Genomic DNA, 18,313 nt, shown 5'->3' on the forward strand with positions numbered 1-18,313 from the left:
AAACACTAGTCTAGACCAGTGGTGGGAAGTCCATGGGCTACATGTGGACCATTGGGGTAATCTGATTGTAGGCTGTGAGACATTTTGCTGATGTTGACTGTCTGCAGGCACCACCCCCTGCAACTCCCAGTGACTGTGGTTCTCTGTTCCTGGCCCATGGGAGGTGGGGGAAGCAGGGGGCAGCACGTCCAAGCAGTCCCTTCATGTGTAAGCACTGCCAACACAGAGCCCATTGGCTGGGAAGAGACAGACTTGCTTTTGTGTGTGTGTTTGGGGGTGGGGAGTAGAACTGGAGATTGGTAGAAGGATGGTAAATTGAGACTAGGAGTTGGGTGGAGAGATTGGGATTAAATTAACTGGGAAGAGTGACTGATAAACTGAGCAACAAGTCTAAGAGATTCATAGCTAATTAATTATGAATAGATGTGGTGTGGGAAACTCAGAGCCAGTTGGTGAGTGGAGGAGATTGAGATTAGATGAGCAGCCAGAGAGGCAAGGAGATAATGAGAACCAATGAGGTGATGGAAGATGATGGGAAGGGTGACAGATCTGAGATGTAGGTGGAAAAATTGGGACTGGGCACAATAAAGGACTGTAACAAGGTATGGGACAGAGACACACATTGAGACTAGATGGGGAAATTGAGAGTCCAGGGGAGCAGGTATGACTAGAAGCCACAATGAGAGGGATTTGAGCATTGAAACTGATATGGGGGGGAAGGGCTCAGAATCCAGCAGCTTGTGATAAGAAGCCTAAGCAGTGGAGACTGGGAATGGATAGATGAGACTGTCAGAAGTTGCTGGTGGGGGGGGAAGACAGCACCGATTACAGCACAGGTGGGAAGGGATGGGGCAGAAGGGGTTGTGCTTGAGAGTAAATGGGCAGAAGCATCTGGGTCCACTAGGACACACTTCCCTCTGGTATCTGGATTGGAATCCAAGATTTCTGAGTCTCGTTCTTTTGCTGTCAGAAAACTCCTGTGAAATCCTTTAGCAGTAGAGTCCCATTCCCCCTCTAGTGCTGGTCCAGAGGCAGGATCCTTTACTTTGTTAGCTCAAATGACAGAGAACTGTGCAATGAATCTAAAGGTTGCAACCCTAATGAACCATGTGGATGTCAATATGTCATAGTATAGAAATTGTTTTAGATCGTGTGTACAATTTTATAGGCTTTTAGAAAAAGCAAACATTTAAAGATGTCAAGTCAGACACTCCTAAATGAGAAAATGCCAGTACAAGGTTGGCATGTGCAAAGTGAATTGTGTCCCCTTGGGCACATACCTCATGAGATGCTCACATACATGATCAGAAACTTATTTTTTCTGTGCTTCATCAACTGCATACGCTGAACCTGCTCTGGGGATAGCGTAGGACACTAGGATGAAAGGTATGTAAGTAGATAAGGCAGGAGATTACAGGAAGACAAAAGAACAGTTTCATGGTTAAGGCTGTTGAATGCTTCTACCCTGGAGATCCCAGCCTCTGCCGGAGTTCCTATATGATGCTAATCATGTTACTCTCAAACTTGTCTCAGGTATTCACTAATTCTGCATTGCACATTTTCTGGGTGTCCAACTTGATATCCTGGGTTCTGATTTATACAAGGGCCCAGCACTCCCAGCTGCAACTGAAGACAAAGAGCATTTTGAATCTATAAAGTGCTATTTAACCCAAGTACTCTGAAAACCCAAGCCAAGCATCTCTAATTAGGCATCCAAATTTAGTGAATATTTTGACCTTAATCTTCCTTTAGCTCCCAGTCTTTAAAGTGGGATAATACCCTCTCACCTCAGATGTGTGTTGTAAAAATAAATACATATGTGAAACACTCAAATATTACAATATTTGGTACCACAGAAAAGCCTATGAGGAAATTAATTCTTTGAGCAGGGTTTGGATAGGGTGCAGTAAGGCAAGGAGGTCACACACTGAACAACAAGGAGAAAATAAAATATTCAACAGCTGTTACTTAAATACTGTGCATTGAATAAAAAGGACCCGGGGAGGGGGCAGCAAGCATGTCTTGTAAAGACAGTATCATACAAACTAGAGGGACTGAATTAATGTTGTACAGGTGACCTTAATTCTGACATTTCCTAACTTAGAAGTGCTTGACTTTGCACCCCTTAATGTTCTTAATGCAGTTTTTTGTATATGCAATTAACTCATATCTCAAGCTAAGATTTTAAGATCCCTTAAAATTTTAAGAGGGATAAGGGATCTTTCAGAAAAGGCTTTATTTTCCAAAAGATCCGTGTGTAGACTGGTGCTTTTTTCCAGCAAAGCTCGGTGCTGAAAAAAAGCGGCAGCCATTTTTATGCTAATGAAGCAGGGGAGATTTAAATCCCCGCTTCATTTGCAATTGCGATATGTCTAATTTGCATCCCTTTTACGAAAAAGGGATGCAGTCTAGACACAGCCATAGGGTGTGTCCATAGAGGAACATAGTTCACTGATTTCTGGAGACAGAAAAAGTAAGTTAAATTTTAATGAGGACATTACAATCTGTCTCTTTGAAAGTTAGCAAAACAACCTACATCAGTTCTGTTTTTTGAACTATGGAATAAAGGTAGTACTGTATGCCATTAACTGTTACATAAGTTCAATGGCCCAATTTTCTCCTCCCAGAATAAGTGTATCCCCTGGGGCCTGGAGGGGACTTTCACCTAATTTTGCACACCTTCCATTTAAATTCTGTCTCCCACCTACTACAAGAGTTTGCTTATATCACCTTATGGTACAATGTAAAAAACAAACAAACAAACACCACACACAACACAATTTCTTTTTTAAATTAGACACTGTGGTTGAAATATAATATGTTAAGTTACTATGTTACTAAATATTTCTATTTTTTATTATAATTTAAGAATGGAAGCCTTTGACTTATGATGACCATGACCATCCATGCACAATTTACATGAACTACACAAAGCAGGGGGTTCAGGAAAAAATAAGATCATAATTTTTATAGGCATAACATTACTATGGGTATACATTCCTGAAGTGCAAAATTAAGTTTCATTTGTTTTCATATAAAAACATTAGAATGAAAAGTCCAAGACAAACAATAAGGAAATGTGCAACTACAGAGTCTCTTAAGAACATAAAATAATATCAAATATTTAGTTGGCAAATGAGAACTCTGCTTTTTTGTGAGTTATTCTAAACTATGCATATTATTTCATGTTGCTGTAATAAAGCTTGCATTTTTCTTTTTGAGAAACCCACAGACAAAATCTCTCGAGATGTTCAAGACCTTATCAAAAGCATGTTGAACTCAATGGAAAGACTAAGTTCAATGGATTTAAGGATCAGGCCCTGATTGCATTTCTTTTTGTATGACCTTTAAACTTATCTGGACCATTAAAAATACCCGTTAAGTTATACAAATGGAAAAAAGTTAAGAGCGCTGATAAGAAAACATAATTCAGGTATCATTCATTTAAAAAATGCTTCTGAGTCTAGACTAACTGCAAAGCTTCTGTCAAGTAAATTTTCGAAGTAGGATTATACACCCCTGAAAATAGGGGATTATAGCAGTAATTCTCTCAGACTAACTGTAGTAAGTAGCTATTTTATATATAGATACCTAATTCCTCATCCATATTCTAAAATAGTTTTCCTTAGTTTACAATACATAAACACAAAACATTCTCAAATTAATATTGCTTGTACATAATTATGAGTTCTAACAGCTTCAGGATACCAAACATTCAATTTTTAATAGTATAAATATGGATTACTAAATTGTTGATCATAAGTATAAAATCTCTATGTAAAACCACATGCTATCACCATCTGTGCAAAGGCCAGGAAAAAGAGATCCATTTTTTTAAATAAAAGTGCTACTGCAGAATCTTTTGACTGATTTCATGGACATTTCTGCAGAAACATTGGATGTTTGGCTCAGAAAGTAGGTTTCCTTACAAGGAATTTAAGTTCTTCCCAGAAGATTACAAAGCAAAGTTAGTTTCAGACTGCTTATTGAAAAACTGTCACTTTATGGCTATGCAACAAAACAAATAGGTACATTTTTACTGCTCTAACCATATCCAGTTTTCAATATTATTGTCGATGTGTCTGATTTCAATTTGTTTATACTAGTATGTCCAGTTTTAAAATGTTATAGTACTCCAAGAGTAAGGGGGAAGATGTCAAAGGCACAAACAAGAGTCAGGTGCCCAACTCACATGTTTTTGAGTATCTGTCCTTGTGTATATAAAGTCAGAGTCAAGGAAAAGTAAAAAGACTAGAAATACTTCCAAATGTGCAGCTAGCTGCATGTTACATGTGAAATGTCTGTATTTTGCATTACATCATTGAAAATGTAACATTTTCTTTGCTACTTTTATTTTTTTATATAAGTAGTAGATAGTCCTAATTTTATAGTAAAGGGAATAATTTCATATTGGTCCACAACACTGAAGTTTATCAACGAAGTCAGATCTTAAGCATTTGTTCAGCAGCTGCTAGATGATAAAGAAAGTTTTCTGTAGCTGGTGGATATCGCTTTTGTTTTAGAGCTTCAAAGTTAAGTGTTGGTTTCTCACCATCATCAGATACTTCAGTAAATGATGCCAGATTAGTCAAGATTTCTTTTGTCTTCAGTGAAATATCCTTCAAATAAGAACAGATAAATATTCAAGCATGAATACAGCACTAGGAAAATTATACAGAGGTATTAATGTTAAATAAGACACTAATACAAAAACTATGCAGTGGAAATAATGTGTCAGAATGCATCAATCTGTCAATTATGATAAATTTGGAAGATTCTTTCCTCAGATCTGATCATGTGAGAGGCTGAACCTTTAATTCTAGAGTAGCTGGGAGTACTCTGCATTTCACAAGGTCTATAACGGGTGGGCAAAAGCCTCTCTGTGGGCTGGATCTGGCCCGCTTAGAGCTTTGATCCGGCCCACGAAGCAGTTCCAGGTCTCACCCCCTAGCACATTGCCTGGGAACCAGAGACATGTGAGCCCTTTTAACTACTTCTATTTAAAGGGCTCGTGCCTTCCCCCGCGCCTGTCAGGCAATGTGTTGCTTGGCAGCCGTGGGGAACACGAGAACCCTTTAAACAGAAACAGTTAAAAGGGCTCCCAGCTCCCAGCGCCTTTAGTGCATTGCTAGGGAGCTGGGGAAGCGCGAGCCCTTTCAACTGCTTCTATTTAAAAGGCTCATGCCTCCTGGGTGGCTGCATTGCCTGACAGCCACCTGGCAGGAGCAAACCCTTTAAACAGAAGTAATTGAAAGGGCTCAAAGCTCTCGGTCCCACTGGCCTGTTGCCTGGGAGGCACGAGCCCTTTCAGCTGCTTCTGTTCAAAGGGCTTGTAGCTGCCAAGCAACAAGTTAGCAGCGGAGGCCAGGAGCTGCGAGCTGTGTTATGTGAATTCTAATCTTCTATCCCAGACAACTCTGGGAGGAGGATAGCCCCCAGCACCTTCCCATCTGCTCCAGGTCCCTTCCATTAGTCAGAAGTTGGAGGGAGGGACCCCAGGCCAAGCAAAGCTCCCGGTAGGGTAGCTCTCAGCCCCGCCCGTTCCAGTAGGCCCACAGCCACTTTTAAAATGTGTGAAGTAGCCCCCTCTTCAAAAATTATTTCCCACCCCTGGTCTATAATCTATATTTCAAAATGATTACCACAATGCAATTGTGCAATTGCTAACAGACGCTACTGCTGTAGGAACAAGGGTAAAGACACAATATATTGTAGCCCAATCTTAAAACTGAAAAAGCATATTTCAGGGATTAAACTGTTAGCTATGAATTTTGTCAACAAGTTATACTATAAGTGAAACAAATAACTGATAATAAAACCTTACACCACTGTAAACATTTTATTTTAATGCCAGTTACATGTATTTCAAAGGAATGTCTGAAATTTCTTCAGCAACATGAAGTGCCAACACACTGTTTTAGTTACTTTATTTGTATGCTATCATAACCCAATGATCATAGCAGAACTATTTTAAGGATTGTAATGTATAATATTTATAAACTAAAAATTGCAAAAGATAAAAGGACTTTCAGAGAAGCGGGACCTGACATTCCATTTTGTTCTTTCTTTTTTAAATAAAATGTTAATGAAAGAAGAAATGTAAACATAAAAGGACTAACCTTAATGACCTGACTATCTGATTTATCTGGATCTTCTGCAGACTGAACAATGAGTTGACCAATTTCTTTATGCAATTTTCCCATAGTCATTGCATCTTGGGATACAGAAAATGTATAATGAATTCATTCTGATCATCTAACCCATCTAAAAGATAGTATTTTGTACCCTTCATCCAAGAACAGTAGTAGCAGGACATGTAACAATGGCACCTCTTACTTTTACTTATATGCTCTCTTTATTGGAACTTCCTGAAAATATTTATGTAGGAAGAAGAAGAAGAATAGGACTGCCTATAAGAACTTTTCCAAAAAAGTGAACTTTGTTGTATTTTCATGTATTCCCATCACATCACCTTTATTGCTCTTGCTGGGATAAAATTAATATGCAGAGGTACAATTAGACAACAAAATATTTTAGATCCTACAACAGTGTTACAGATAATAAGTATACTACTAGTCCACAAAGTATGCTTAAGTTTTTATACAACTAACTATAAAGTGAAGATAAATCAAGATTAACCAAGATCAGGCTTTCTTCTTTATCCTTTAAAAATAAGAGCTTATAAATATTTTAAAGGATTGTTATGAATTTTTAGTAGCGAAATGTGCACGTATTTAAGAGACAAACTGTCAACTGGTAAACTGATGGCAAGCCGAATTATAAGTAGACCTCATGATCTGTCTCTGTTGTTGTTCACCCATGAAGGAATTAATTTGTGTATTATCAATAAAACCAAATTAAGATTTCCTCCTGCTCTAAAGATTTTATCCTCTATGCACTGAGTTTTGCAAGCAGCATTTCCTCTTGAGAGGTGATACACAACCCAAAGTTCAGTGGGGATGAAAATGAGAAGAGATATTTATAAAGACTTAGTCTTAGGCTGGATCCACAACCCATCCATGATTTAGAATGTAACTTTATGAAAATGTGAACTGTCTCAGTCACATGTTTTTAATTAAGACTTTTGTATTATAGACAGACCACCCTTCTCTAATTTAATTACTTAGGCATTTGTACATGATGACATTATGGCCCAGATTTACCAAAGAACTTCCAGGCTCCCAGGTGAGAGAGCTCTAAAATAATTACTCTCTCTCACCTAACCTAGAAACAGGACCAAGATGGTAATGAACCTGGCTCTCTGCTTTGTAAATCTGCAAACAAATACCTTCCCCTTCCCTGCCTTCCCCCACCCCCCAAGAAAACAAAAACAAATGTGACAACCAACCTTTCGCTTGCTGGGAAATGGTAATTTCACTGTCTGCCAAATTCACATACACATCATATAGATCCGGTCTATTGCTCACTTTGGAGTCTATAAATCCAGCAATGTAACCTAGGTGGTAGAGATTTACCAAGACAAGTTCTGATTTAAACATGAAAAAAGAGATGTAGTATAAAGTAAAATCTGTTTTAAAAATTAAGGACTTGATCTACCACCCATTGAAGTTAAAACTTCTTGGGGTATTTGAGTAGGCACCTGGGTATTTTTTACTTATGGAAATTGAAATTAAGAACCAAACTACACTATGTAGTAAGGAATGTTATGTTTTCAGTTTCAAAACTTTATTACTACTCAGAAGAGTCCAAAAATGGCTTTGTGTTCACTTTCCAAAGGTGGAATAGATAGAAGATCTATAGACTAAGAGACTCCATTCAGTTGCCCTGAGTTGGTATTTGTGACAGGAATATGATGGTTGTGACAGTATTAATTCAGAATATGTTCCACATGACAACTAGGTTCATCTCCAAATGCCTTCCATTATTGCAGTAGTTTTCTGTGAAAGTGTGGTTTTAATGACTTGAGGTATACATTAGCGATAAAACAGTCAAACATTAAATATACAGGCAGTCCCCGAGTTACGTGGATCCGACTTACGCGGGCAGCAGACAGTGTGTTCAGCCACTTTGCTCTGCTTTGCTCCCCGTCCCCCTGGTCTGCCCGCGTGTTCAGCCGCTTTGCTCTGCATCTGGGCTGTCTGCTGCCCGCGTGTTCCGCCGCTTTGCTCCCCGTCCCCCTGGTCTACAGACCAGGGGGACGGGGAGCAAAGCAGAGCAAAGCCGTGGAGCCCGAGGGCAGCAGGACAGCTACGGCACGTCTGGGCTGTCCCGCTGCCCCCGTGCTTCACGGCTTTGCTCCAGATGCCTGTGGTACAGCAGCTGGGGCACTGCCGTTTGGTCCTGTAGTGCCGCTCTGGGCGCTACTGGACCAACCCGGCAGCATCCTAGCTGCTCTGCCCCAGGCGTTCTGATTCAGCCACTGCTGGTCAGTTTCAGCAGCGGCTGAATCAGGACGCCTGGGGCAGAGCAGCTGGGGTGCTGCTGGGTTGGTCCAGTAGCGCCGAGGAGCTGGGGTGCTGCTGGGTTGGTCCAGTAGCGCCGAGGAGCGGCGGCGCTACTGGACCAACCCAGCAGCACCCCAGCTGCTCTGCCCCAGGCATCCCCAAGTCAGCCGCTGCTGAAACTGACCAGTGGCTGACTACAGGAAGCTCCTGCCCCGGGCTTCCTGGAATCAGCCGCTGATCAGTTTCAGCAGCAGCTGACTTGGGGATGCCTGGGGTTCTTAAGTTGAATCTGTATACAAGTCAGAACTGGCATCCAGATTCAGCCGCTGTCGAAACTGATCAGTTTCAGCAGCAGCTGAATCTGGACGCCAGTTCCGACTTACATACAGATTCAACTTAAGAACAAACCTACAGTCCCTATCTTGTACGTAACCCGGGGACTGCCTGTACTTCTTAACTATAAAAATGATCATCTGAAAGAGATGAAGTGAGGAAATTCAGTGCTAAGAATACCACTAAGTCCTTTGTTTACACTGTTGTGTCCAGTTTGGGAAGGGAAAGAGTAGAAGCTTATGAGTCTGTTGATGTGATATATAACATCTACACTCAATAGAAGTCACAATTCAGACTCTTACAGCTTATGAAGTCCATTTGTGAGTAGAATACACAATCACCAACTAACACAGTAGAGCACACTCAAAATAGCAGTTCAGCCTTTTAAAGTGAATTGCTTCTTATTAATTTAAATGAAATACCCTAAATTGCTATTTTGTAGTTAAAAAAAGAGAAAAACTTAATCATTAACAATGTATATACTTTGAAGATAATCTTATTTGAGTGAAAAGCACATTATTAACCCCTCCTTTAACAGTGCATTAAATGTTTCATGCTATCTGACCCAAATCAACATCTAAAGGAAACAAGCTCAGTTCCCTACCTATTAAGCGATTTATTTAGGAAATTAATAAGTTTACATGGCAAGGATTTGTAAATATCAGAAATAAAACATCATTACAACAATTACCTTTTGTTTAAAGAGACATTATACAGGAATCAAGCCTATTTAACAGGGTGTTACTATATTATAAAGTGAGCTTCATTACAACACCTATGATGTTGTTAGTGATTTTATTAAATTGAGTGAAATCTCTATAAATAATATGTTAAATATGTGTATCAAACGTTGCTATTCAAAAAAATTGAACAGCTGTGAACAGATTAGGACAATCTAATTTGAGTTCTGAACAGAAGGTAACTAAATATCTATATATCCCTTTGTCCTGTCTACGTTGCTGGATACAGAACTGGTATTAATTTTTCTGTACCAACAATCTCCCACATTTTTTTAAACCATTCCCCTATGGTTGGGCTATACTGTATTCTCCCAATTGTAGTCTACAAATAGCTGAGCAGCTTGTAGCAGATGAAAGATTAATTCTTTGTTTCACTTTGTGTGACCATTTCCATTTAGAGGCCACAGGAAGATTAGCAAAAGATGATTTGGTAATAACTATTTCACAGTTTGTAATATTTGTAATATGAATTACATTCTAATAGAGCCAATCCTTAGAGAGTATCTCCTAAATAACTAAAGAAAATCATTTACAGCACCTTGGGGGAAGGGAAAAGACAATCCATCTGGATGGAACCACCAATAGAACTATTTATCTAATCTGTAATTTAAAATGAAAAATACTTTTTAAAAAGAAAAATATATATAGTTTAACTTCTATGACAGATTTAAAGAATTAAAAATCCTCAAAATGAATTTATTATGGAAATAGCAACAGACTTTTCATGACAGTATTATTAAAAGGTGTTGTTCCAATGCAAATGAAATTAACGTTATGAACAAGGTTTTGACTGATAACTTATTATCACTACCTGTGCAGGTCTTTAATGCTTCCAGTTCATCATCATGTAAATGAACATATGAATGAAGAATTGACCAGTCCCGTCGATGCCACACTAAAGCGGGCAGAGTCCTAAAGAAATTAAGTTAGGATTTGAAACTAAGTATTTTTTCTTGTATTAATCAGTGACTTAGCATATTCATTTTATTTTTAAGGCCCCCATTCAGCAAAGCACTTAAGCACATATTATGAAATCAATGGAACCTAAGAACATGTTTAATTGTAAGCATTTACATCAGTGCTTTCCTGAATATGGATACTTTTCAGAACCAGGACTTAATTCAATTTTTTTTATAGGTGTGTGCTATACCTGGTAAACTCCTGGATGACTTCTATTCTAGGGTGATATACAACAATTCTTTTCTTTAACATCAGTGCAGTGAATAGAATAACTGTTTCCATGCCAAACTGAGATACTATATCTATGGAACAAGAAAGACATTATGGTATCAAAAGTATATGGCAATATTTCTTTAAAACTTGTCGATTAGTCACCAGATATCACTATACTCAGAATATAAATTAACAAATATGACCTGTTTCTTATCTGAACAGAATTTGGGACTTGATATAAAAATCTATTTTATATAACTGCAGAATGGCATTGTGGGTTTCATATTTTAAAAAGACATATATAATCAGTTGACTATAGATTTGTTTTTAACCTTTGATTGAACCTGCGAGGTAAGCTTTTCGTGCATCAAAGTCTTTGCTGAGAAAAGATCCATTTTCTTCACTCTGGCAGATCCCCTTTGTAAGAACTGCAATATAACTCTCCATCATTTTAACTGGACTCCCATACTTCAAGTAAATTCTGCATGAAAAAAGAGAAAATATTTAGTTTTTGTCTGTGATGGTGCGAACAGTACAGCTAGGCATATGAAAAGGTCATGGTACCACCAAGACACTGATTTGTAAAAATTATGATTTTAAGACCCATGATTGATGTTAGTTTTAAATAAGAGAATAAAAAGCCTTTTATAGCATGTGCACAAATCTTGTCTGTTTTGTTTTTTTTAACTAATCATGTGATCATACCTTCATGATTATCAAAAAAACATTAGCAAAGAATGGCTGACAGGAAACCTGCCACGGGACAAACACAAGAACTCTCAGTCTGTCCCCTATGCATGGAAAAAGGAAACTCTCCGCTCTCTTAATATCCGTTTGCTAATCATCTCTCTTCCTCTGAGTTTTAACTAAGTTGCCCAGGGGAAAGAATAGAATTTAGATGTAGGAACACCGTACCTAAAGCTTCAAACAGATTATTTCAAATATAGGGTTGCAGATAGTTGTAAATTGCCATTTTCCATTTTAGTTTCCCTACAGAGTTGTCACATTTATTTTTTAAATTCAGTTATAATTTTCAGATAATTTAGAAAGACTCAGTTTATGTCAAGTTTAGAAAGATCCACAAACAAAAAAAGCAAACAAGTCACAATCAACCTAAATAGTTTATGCAACCATGAAAAAGAAAGATCATAGAGATTCTTCAGTGTTTGTTACATTTTTAAATTATGTTCTTGGGAAAAAAAAAAGCTGGGAAAACGAGGAATTTTATTTGTATGGTTAACTATGTTGAACATTCATTATGTTCTTAACTTTATCACATGACACAAAATAGACAGTTCTAAATAAGTATATACTTAGAATTGCAATATCTGGAATTCCAGAAAACATTTTCATATTGTTAGACCACATATATAGTTCAATTTTCCAAATTAGCAAGGACTAAGTATTTAAACATTCATACTACATACAGCTTTTATACAGACCTACACAATATCCTAGTGAAGGCTGCATATTTCTCCGGATTAAAATCTTTGGCAGTCAGAACAATAGAAAAGTGAGTCACCTGTCCAAAATATACAAAAACATGTAGGTTAATGTATTATATATCTCCACTTTAATGCATGTAATTCTTATATTACTAAATTTAACACAACTATCAAACAAGATATTACAGTACCAGGAGACTGACACAGTTGCAAATCTCATTTATATTCAGTAAAAAAGACATCACAAATGGCTTCTGAACTGACCCACTTTCACTGAATCAGAACTATCAATATTTAGCAGACAAAATGAAACAAAAAATTAACAGAGTAAAAAAAACCCTCAAAACACCAGACCCAGACTTTCTCCACCCTATTAACATAATACTGCAGCTATGGCAGAGAGAGGAGGACAGAACCAGAAAGGGGAGGAGGAGGGAAGCCTTCTCAGGTGGAGAGAATGTGAGAAGGACAGGAAGAATCACCACTGATTGTTACTGAACATGAAATGCCACTGGTCTTACAACAATTTATTAAGGAACCTGAATGTCAGAATACAGATGAAATAAAAGTACAGCTGCAATATTTCAAAAATGCATTTAAAATACTTTAGCAGAAACGTTGAGAATGCATCAATGAAAAACCTGTTATAATTATAAATAAAGAGTGAGATATAACAATACTGTTCAAAGACTCATTTATGTGCCCATTTTTATAATATCTAACAAATTGCCTCAAACCCTTTCCATTGGTCTTATTAAGAGACACAGCATAAGATGGTGATACCATTGGGGGTGGCATTCTGTGTGTGCAAAATTAATCTCTTGCACTCTGAGGGGAAAGAAACAGGGAGGGATATAATAAGAAAGTGAGTATTTACTGCTAAAAATATAAGCTAAGGGGAGTTCTACAAAGTCTATCATGCAGTGATGAAAACTGCTGAAAAACGAGCAGGATGTAAAATAAAACAAGAATATGCATAGTGTTTCTGCCTCTCTCTTTTACCTAATATCAGCTTATTATCCTTTCACAATTCAAAGCTTCCTATATAACTTCTTCCTTCTACATTGACTGGCCCTGGAGTAGCTCTCCTGTTCTCAAATAACAGACCATCTATTAAAACACCCCTAAAATAAAAATCCATGATTCACCCAACTTTCTCCTTTTCATCCTTCTCCATATCTTTAATAATTTTCTCCCCACAATGACCTATGTTACTTTTTTGTTACTTTTGGGGTCTAACTTCAAATTGTAAGCAGGGAAAAATATATGTAGGATTTACATATAAATAATAAGAGTTCTCCTTATTGTTACTGTAATTTATGACTACTCCACAGAATATATCTTTAATGCTTCAGGAACCAAATTCACCCGAAAGTATAAACTGATGCAATCCGACTGATATCAAAGGAAATTGCATCCACTTACTCAAGGGCTGCATATGTCCCCCTTTCTTTTTATCCAGCCACTTCCTTTTTTGCTGTTCATAGAAAGGCCAAATGGGGAGTGTATATTACACTTGTTTTGCATACACACAGAATACCAATCTTCTTCTTACTATATAGTTTAGAAATGTCTGGCTGGCTGGCTGTCCACCTGCGAGTATTTGTTCAAGAAGTCCCTAAACAGTATGAGCTAAGACCACCAAACTTGGTATGCAGCTTCCTCTTATCAAAATTTAAAGCAAGGTCAGGGTTTAGTTGTGCCAGGATAATGGGATGTGCATGGAATTCGACTGCTTTAGATCTCTTTATTGGTGATTTAGTCCCACCTTTTCCAAAACTGAAGAATCTTGAACTTCCACTGTTGTGATATAGAACCACGATCTTCTATACTGGCCAAATACAAAGGTGTGAAGCAATTTATTTTCATCTGTAAGGCAGCATTTTCTCAGCAACAGATCCCTCATTTCAGCTGTTGTGGAAGGATAACACCATACCCAGAGAGTATCTCCATTGGTGTCTTTTTCTATGGTGGAAAGATGTTCACTGTGAGAATGCCAAACAGCAGCAAGGAAGTAAATTGATTGGTTAATCAGATCTGTTTACTGGAATCGGCTTAACATCCCATTTTTATACTAACTACAGCACTACCCACTCATGCCTCAACTGTTAAAAGTTGTCTGTGAGTGCTTCTTTTATTAACTTTTATTTTCACATATTGTTGTAAAAGTCTGCTCTTGGCTAACTCCTGGCATGCAAAGTCCTAGGCTGGTGAGGCTTTTGAGTATGTAGAAAAGTAAGAATTTTTGTTTTCAAAGGTGCTATTCTCAGTTATGCAGCTCCTGTACACTTACTTAACTGACTCCAATGGAATTATTTAATTACTTGAAAATAAGCATGAACAAAGTATTTTCAGAATCCTAACTTGCATAATTTAAAATCTCCATCATTCAAACTGTCACAATGCTTTGAAGTGGTAAAGCATCATTTAAGTATTAATTGTTCATTGTTAAACTAACAGACTTGTTTGGACTACATTATCGATATAGTTCTTAATTAACAATACTTTCACTTTGTATGCCAATAAAATTTTATAGTTATATGGCATCTATATGCTACAAAAGGGGCTATATTATAAATACTCAGACAGACTTCATTCCCAGATTCCATACTAACCACTAGGGATGTTAGAATTTAATCGATTAACCAGTTAAGCAATAAGATGATGCTTATCAGGTAATGTTATTGGTTAAACTCTGCCCTGCTCCCGGATGGCTTCACTGTGGCAGCAAAACCTCCTCCCCAGGAGCGGAGCCAGCAGCTGAGCTGTTTGCTCCTGCTGGTCCCACTCCGTGGGAGATGGCTGGTGACCCTGCTCTGGGGAAGGCTTTGCAATATGAAGCTTATTTAAGCTTTATACTACAGAGCCCACAGCACATGTAACTGCTAAGATTTTTAGCGGTTACATGGTTCCCTTATTAAACAACTTTTAACATCCCTACTAACCACATGCCAAATGTTGCCTTCAGATACCCCCCACATATTCCCAATGGCTTGTATCAGAGGGCGGGCTCTGGCTTTTTACAGGAATCTTTTCCTCGCTAAGTGCTTTAAGATAAACTGACAAATAATGAAAACAAGCAACACTTGGTCATTTATATGATTCTTTCCCACTAGTTAATCAATCCTAACTACACCCCAGAAAGGCAAAGATATGTTGTTAGTCCCATTTTTATCAGTGGCTAGTTAAATTTTGTGGGCAGTTTTGGAGTTTACACCTCAGTATAGAATCATATATTTGGCAGGAAAGGACCTCAAAAAGTCATCAAGTCCAGCCCCCTGAGCTGTGGTAGGGCCAAGTGAACTTAGACAATATCTGATAGATGTTTGTACAACTTGTTTTTAAAAGTGTCCTATGATGGGGACTCCATGACTTTCCTTGGAAGCCTATTACAGGAATTAACTACCCTTATAGATAGAATGATTTTCTTAATATCTAACCTAAATCTCCCTTGCTCCATATTAAGACCATTATGTCTTGTCCTACCTTTAGTGAACATGGAGAACAATTGATCAGTGTGTCTTTTATCATAGCCCTTAACAGTCTTCCAATATGTTATCAGGTTGTCTATCAGTTTTTTCTCAAGACTAAACCGCTTTAGTTTTTCTAACTCTTCTTCATCAGTCAGATTTTCTACATCTTTCATTATGTGTTGCTCTCCTCTGGACTTTTTCCATTTTGTCCACATCCTTCCTAAATTGTGCTGTCCAGAAATGGGCACAGTACTCCACTGTTAAGTAGACGAGGACAATTATCTCCTGTATCTCCTGTATCTCTTGTACACCACTTCTATTAATACATCTCAGAATCATATTAGCTTTTTTTCCAGCTATGTCATGAGTCATTGATGACTCATATTGAGTTTGTGGTCCACTAGAACTCCCAGAGTCTTTTCAGCAGCATTATCACCTACGCTAGGGGCGGGCAAATTATGAACCATGGGCTGTATCAAACCCCTCAGTTTTTTACTCCAGCTCTTGGGCACCAGGGCTGGAAGCTTGCTTGCCCTACTCCACTCATGTCTTAGCTGTGAACACATCCTGGAGACAGGGGCAGCCAGGGGTGTTGCACACTGCCCCTGCCCCAAACTCCAGCTCTTCAGCTCCCATTGGCTGGGAACTACAGCCAATGGGAGCTACTAGAGTGGCACCTATGGATAAGGCAGTGGAATGGGAGTGGGAATAGGCTGCTGCTTCCTGGAGCTGCTTGAAGTAGACAACTCCCAAAGCCTGCACCCCTGAGTCCCTCTTGTACCCCAAGGCCCTCATCTTCAGCCCCAGAGCCCTCATCCTCCCATTGAATCCCAATCCCATCCCAGCCCAGCCCTAATTCCCCTTCTGCATCTTAACCCCCCGTTCCAGCCCAAAGCCCCCTCCCGCACCTTGAACTTCTCATTTCTGGCCCCCCTTCCAGAGTCTGCTCCAACTAGAGCCCTAACCCAATCCCACACCCCAACTCCCAATTATGTGAGCATTCATGACCCACCATACAATTTCTGTACTGAGATAAGGCCCTCAGGCAAAAAAAAATTGCCCACCCCAAACTAGATGGTTTGCTGTTGTGTATTTGATTTTTTTCCTAAGTGAACTATTTTGAACTTGTCTTTATTTAATTTCATCCTGTTGGAACTAAGACCACATTTTCAAAGTCACTTTGAATTTAAAACCTGTCCTCCAAAGTGCTTGCAACCCCTCCCAGCTTGGTGTCATCTGCAATAAGCCTACTCTCCACTCCATTAGCCAAGTCATCAAATGTAAACATCCCATAGGACCCAGAATGAAACCCTGTGGGGACCCCCCTTCCGACAGTCTCTCAATTTATCAGCAAGCCACTGATTACCCTTTGAGTGTGATCTTTCAACCACTTGTGCACTTACAGCCATTTCATCTAGACATTTCCCCAATTTGCTTATGAGAACTTCATACAGAACTGTGTCAAAAGCCATGCCAAAGATAGGGAAAGTTGGCAAAAGAGGAACAGTTCCCCTTCCCCCCGCGGGTTGGTTACAGCCCCCGCACGTGAAGGAGAAGGGGTAGGGGTGCACCTCAAAGAGTGGGGACTGTTTGACAGGTGCTGCCCTCACCGCCCTGGGCACTGAGGGCCACTGAACCACACGGCGAAGTCTGAATACGCTGGAAACCACTTTCAAGGCAGGGGGTGGGGCAGCACGTCTGCTCCCACTGGCACAAGGGCCCCACCCTCCATTGAAGGGGCAGGAGCCTGGCAAGAAGCTGGAGTCCGGGCTCTGCAAGGGGCGAAGGGGGCGGGGGGGTCGCCTTACCGATCAGCCCCACGCCTAGCAGCTGCTGAATCTCCGGCTCTGCCATCTTCCTGCCGTCCGGCTCCACTCGCCTCCCTGCCCGGCCAGAGCGCACCAGGCGCGGCCCGGCCTTCTCCCCCGCTTCCCGGATCCCCTGCTGCTGCCGCCGCCGCCGCCTGAGCGCCCAGGCCCGGCCCCGCCTCACTCCGGCTCCGCCCGCTGCCTCGGCCCCGCCTTCGGCGCTGGGCCCGGCCCCGCTGTTTCCCCGCCTCCCAGGCCCACATAGGAGGCGGGCTCGGCCTCTCGGCTGCCTTGGGAGACCAGTGAGGCGGCAGGCGCCGGGCTTGCCGCAGCAGCAAGCCGAGCCTGGCTTCGCCCCGCTCCTCGGGCCCCTCCGGCGGGCCTGGCTTCCCCCCAAGCCGGTCTCGCTCTGGGCGGTCTGGTCTCCCCACCCCGCCGGTCGTTTTCCTGGCGCTCCTCCCTTCATTCGTGATAGAAATGTAGCCGTGTTAGTCTGGTGTAGCTGAAACAAAATACAGGACAATGTAGCACTTGAAAGACTAACAAGATGGTTTATTAGATGATGAGCTTTCGTGGGCCAGACCCACTATTTGATCTGAGGAAGTAGGTCTGGCCCACGAAAGCTCATCATCTAATAAACCATCTTGTTAGTCTTTCAAGTGCTACATAGTCCTGTATTTTGTTTCTCCTTCATTCGGTCTTGCCCCTGGGGCTGCGTCTCTGACTCCCTCTGTGTGGCCTCTACACCCCTAGATCTTTTGGATGGCTCCCTCTTTCCCGCTTACGCCTCTGGGGGGTCTCTCCCCTGTGTGATTCCCCGCTATGGCTCACTGAATGATTGATTTTTTTGGTTTGATGGCTGGAGTGAACAATCTGAATAAATAAATGAAATCGGTTATTTTCCAAGTGAAAATCGGTTATTTTCCAACCCAAATA

At 40.1% G+C, this 18,313-nt stretch overlaps 1 protein-coding gene across 1 annotated transcript; it reads right to left on the reverse strand.

Annotated features, from left to right (window-relative positions):
- Positions 1-2,838: 2,838 nt before the first annotated feature.
- Positions 2,839-17,568, reverse strand: DENND10 (DENN domain containing 10). Its single transcript, XM_075935370.2, has 9 exons — positions 17,378-17,568; positions 13,865-14,061; positions 12,094-12,173; positions 10,984-11,132; positions 10,629-10,740; positions 10,290-10,390; positions 7,349-7,456; positions 6,120-6,214; positions 2,839-4,619 (listed from the first exon to the last, which is right to left on the reverse strand). Exons 1-9 carry the CDS (start codon positions 17,421-17,423, stop codon positions 4,443-4,445), a joined length of 1,065 nt encoding a protein of 354 aa, XP_075791485.2. The 5' UTR covers positions 17,424-17,568; the 3' UTR covers positions 2,839-4,442.
- Between the last annotated feature and the right edge of the window lie 745 nt (positions 17,569-18,313).

Source organism: Pelodiscus sinensis, chromosome 8, assembly GCF_052426305.1.
Source record: "Pelodiscus sinensis isolate ZL-2025 chromosome 8, ASM5242630v1, whole genome shotgun sequence".
In the NCBI taxonomy this organism is placed as follows: Eukaryota; Metazoa; Chordata; order Testudines; family Trionychidae; genus Pelodiscus; species Pelodiscus sinensis.

What these genes read in the sequence shown, in the direction of transcription:
- DENND10 (XM_075935370.2), bottom strand. Translation starts at nt 17,423, where the DNA reads ATGGCAGAGCCGGAGATTCAGCAGCTGCTAGGCGTGGGGCTGATCG. An exon ending in GCTAGGCGTGGGGCTGATCG is followed by an intron (nt 14,062 to 17,377) that starts GTAAGGCGACCC and finishes TTTCCACCATAG; the next exon opens with AAAAAGACACCAATGGAGAT. An exon ending in AGCATTAAAGACCTGCACAG is followed by an intron (nt 7,457 to 10,289) that starts GTAGTGATAATA and finishes TCTACCACCTAG; the next exon opens with GTTACATTGCTGGATTTATA.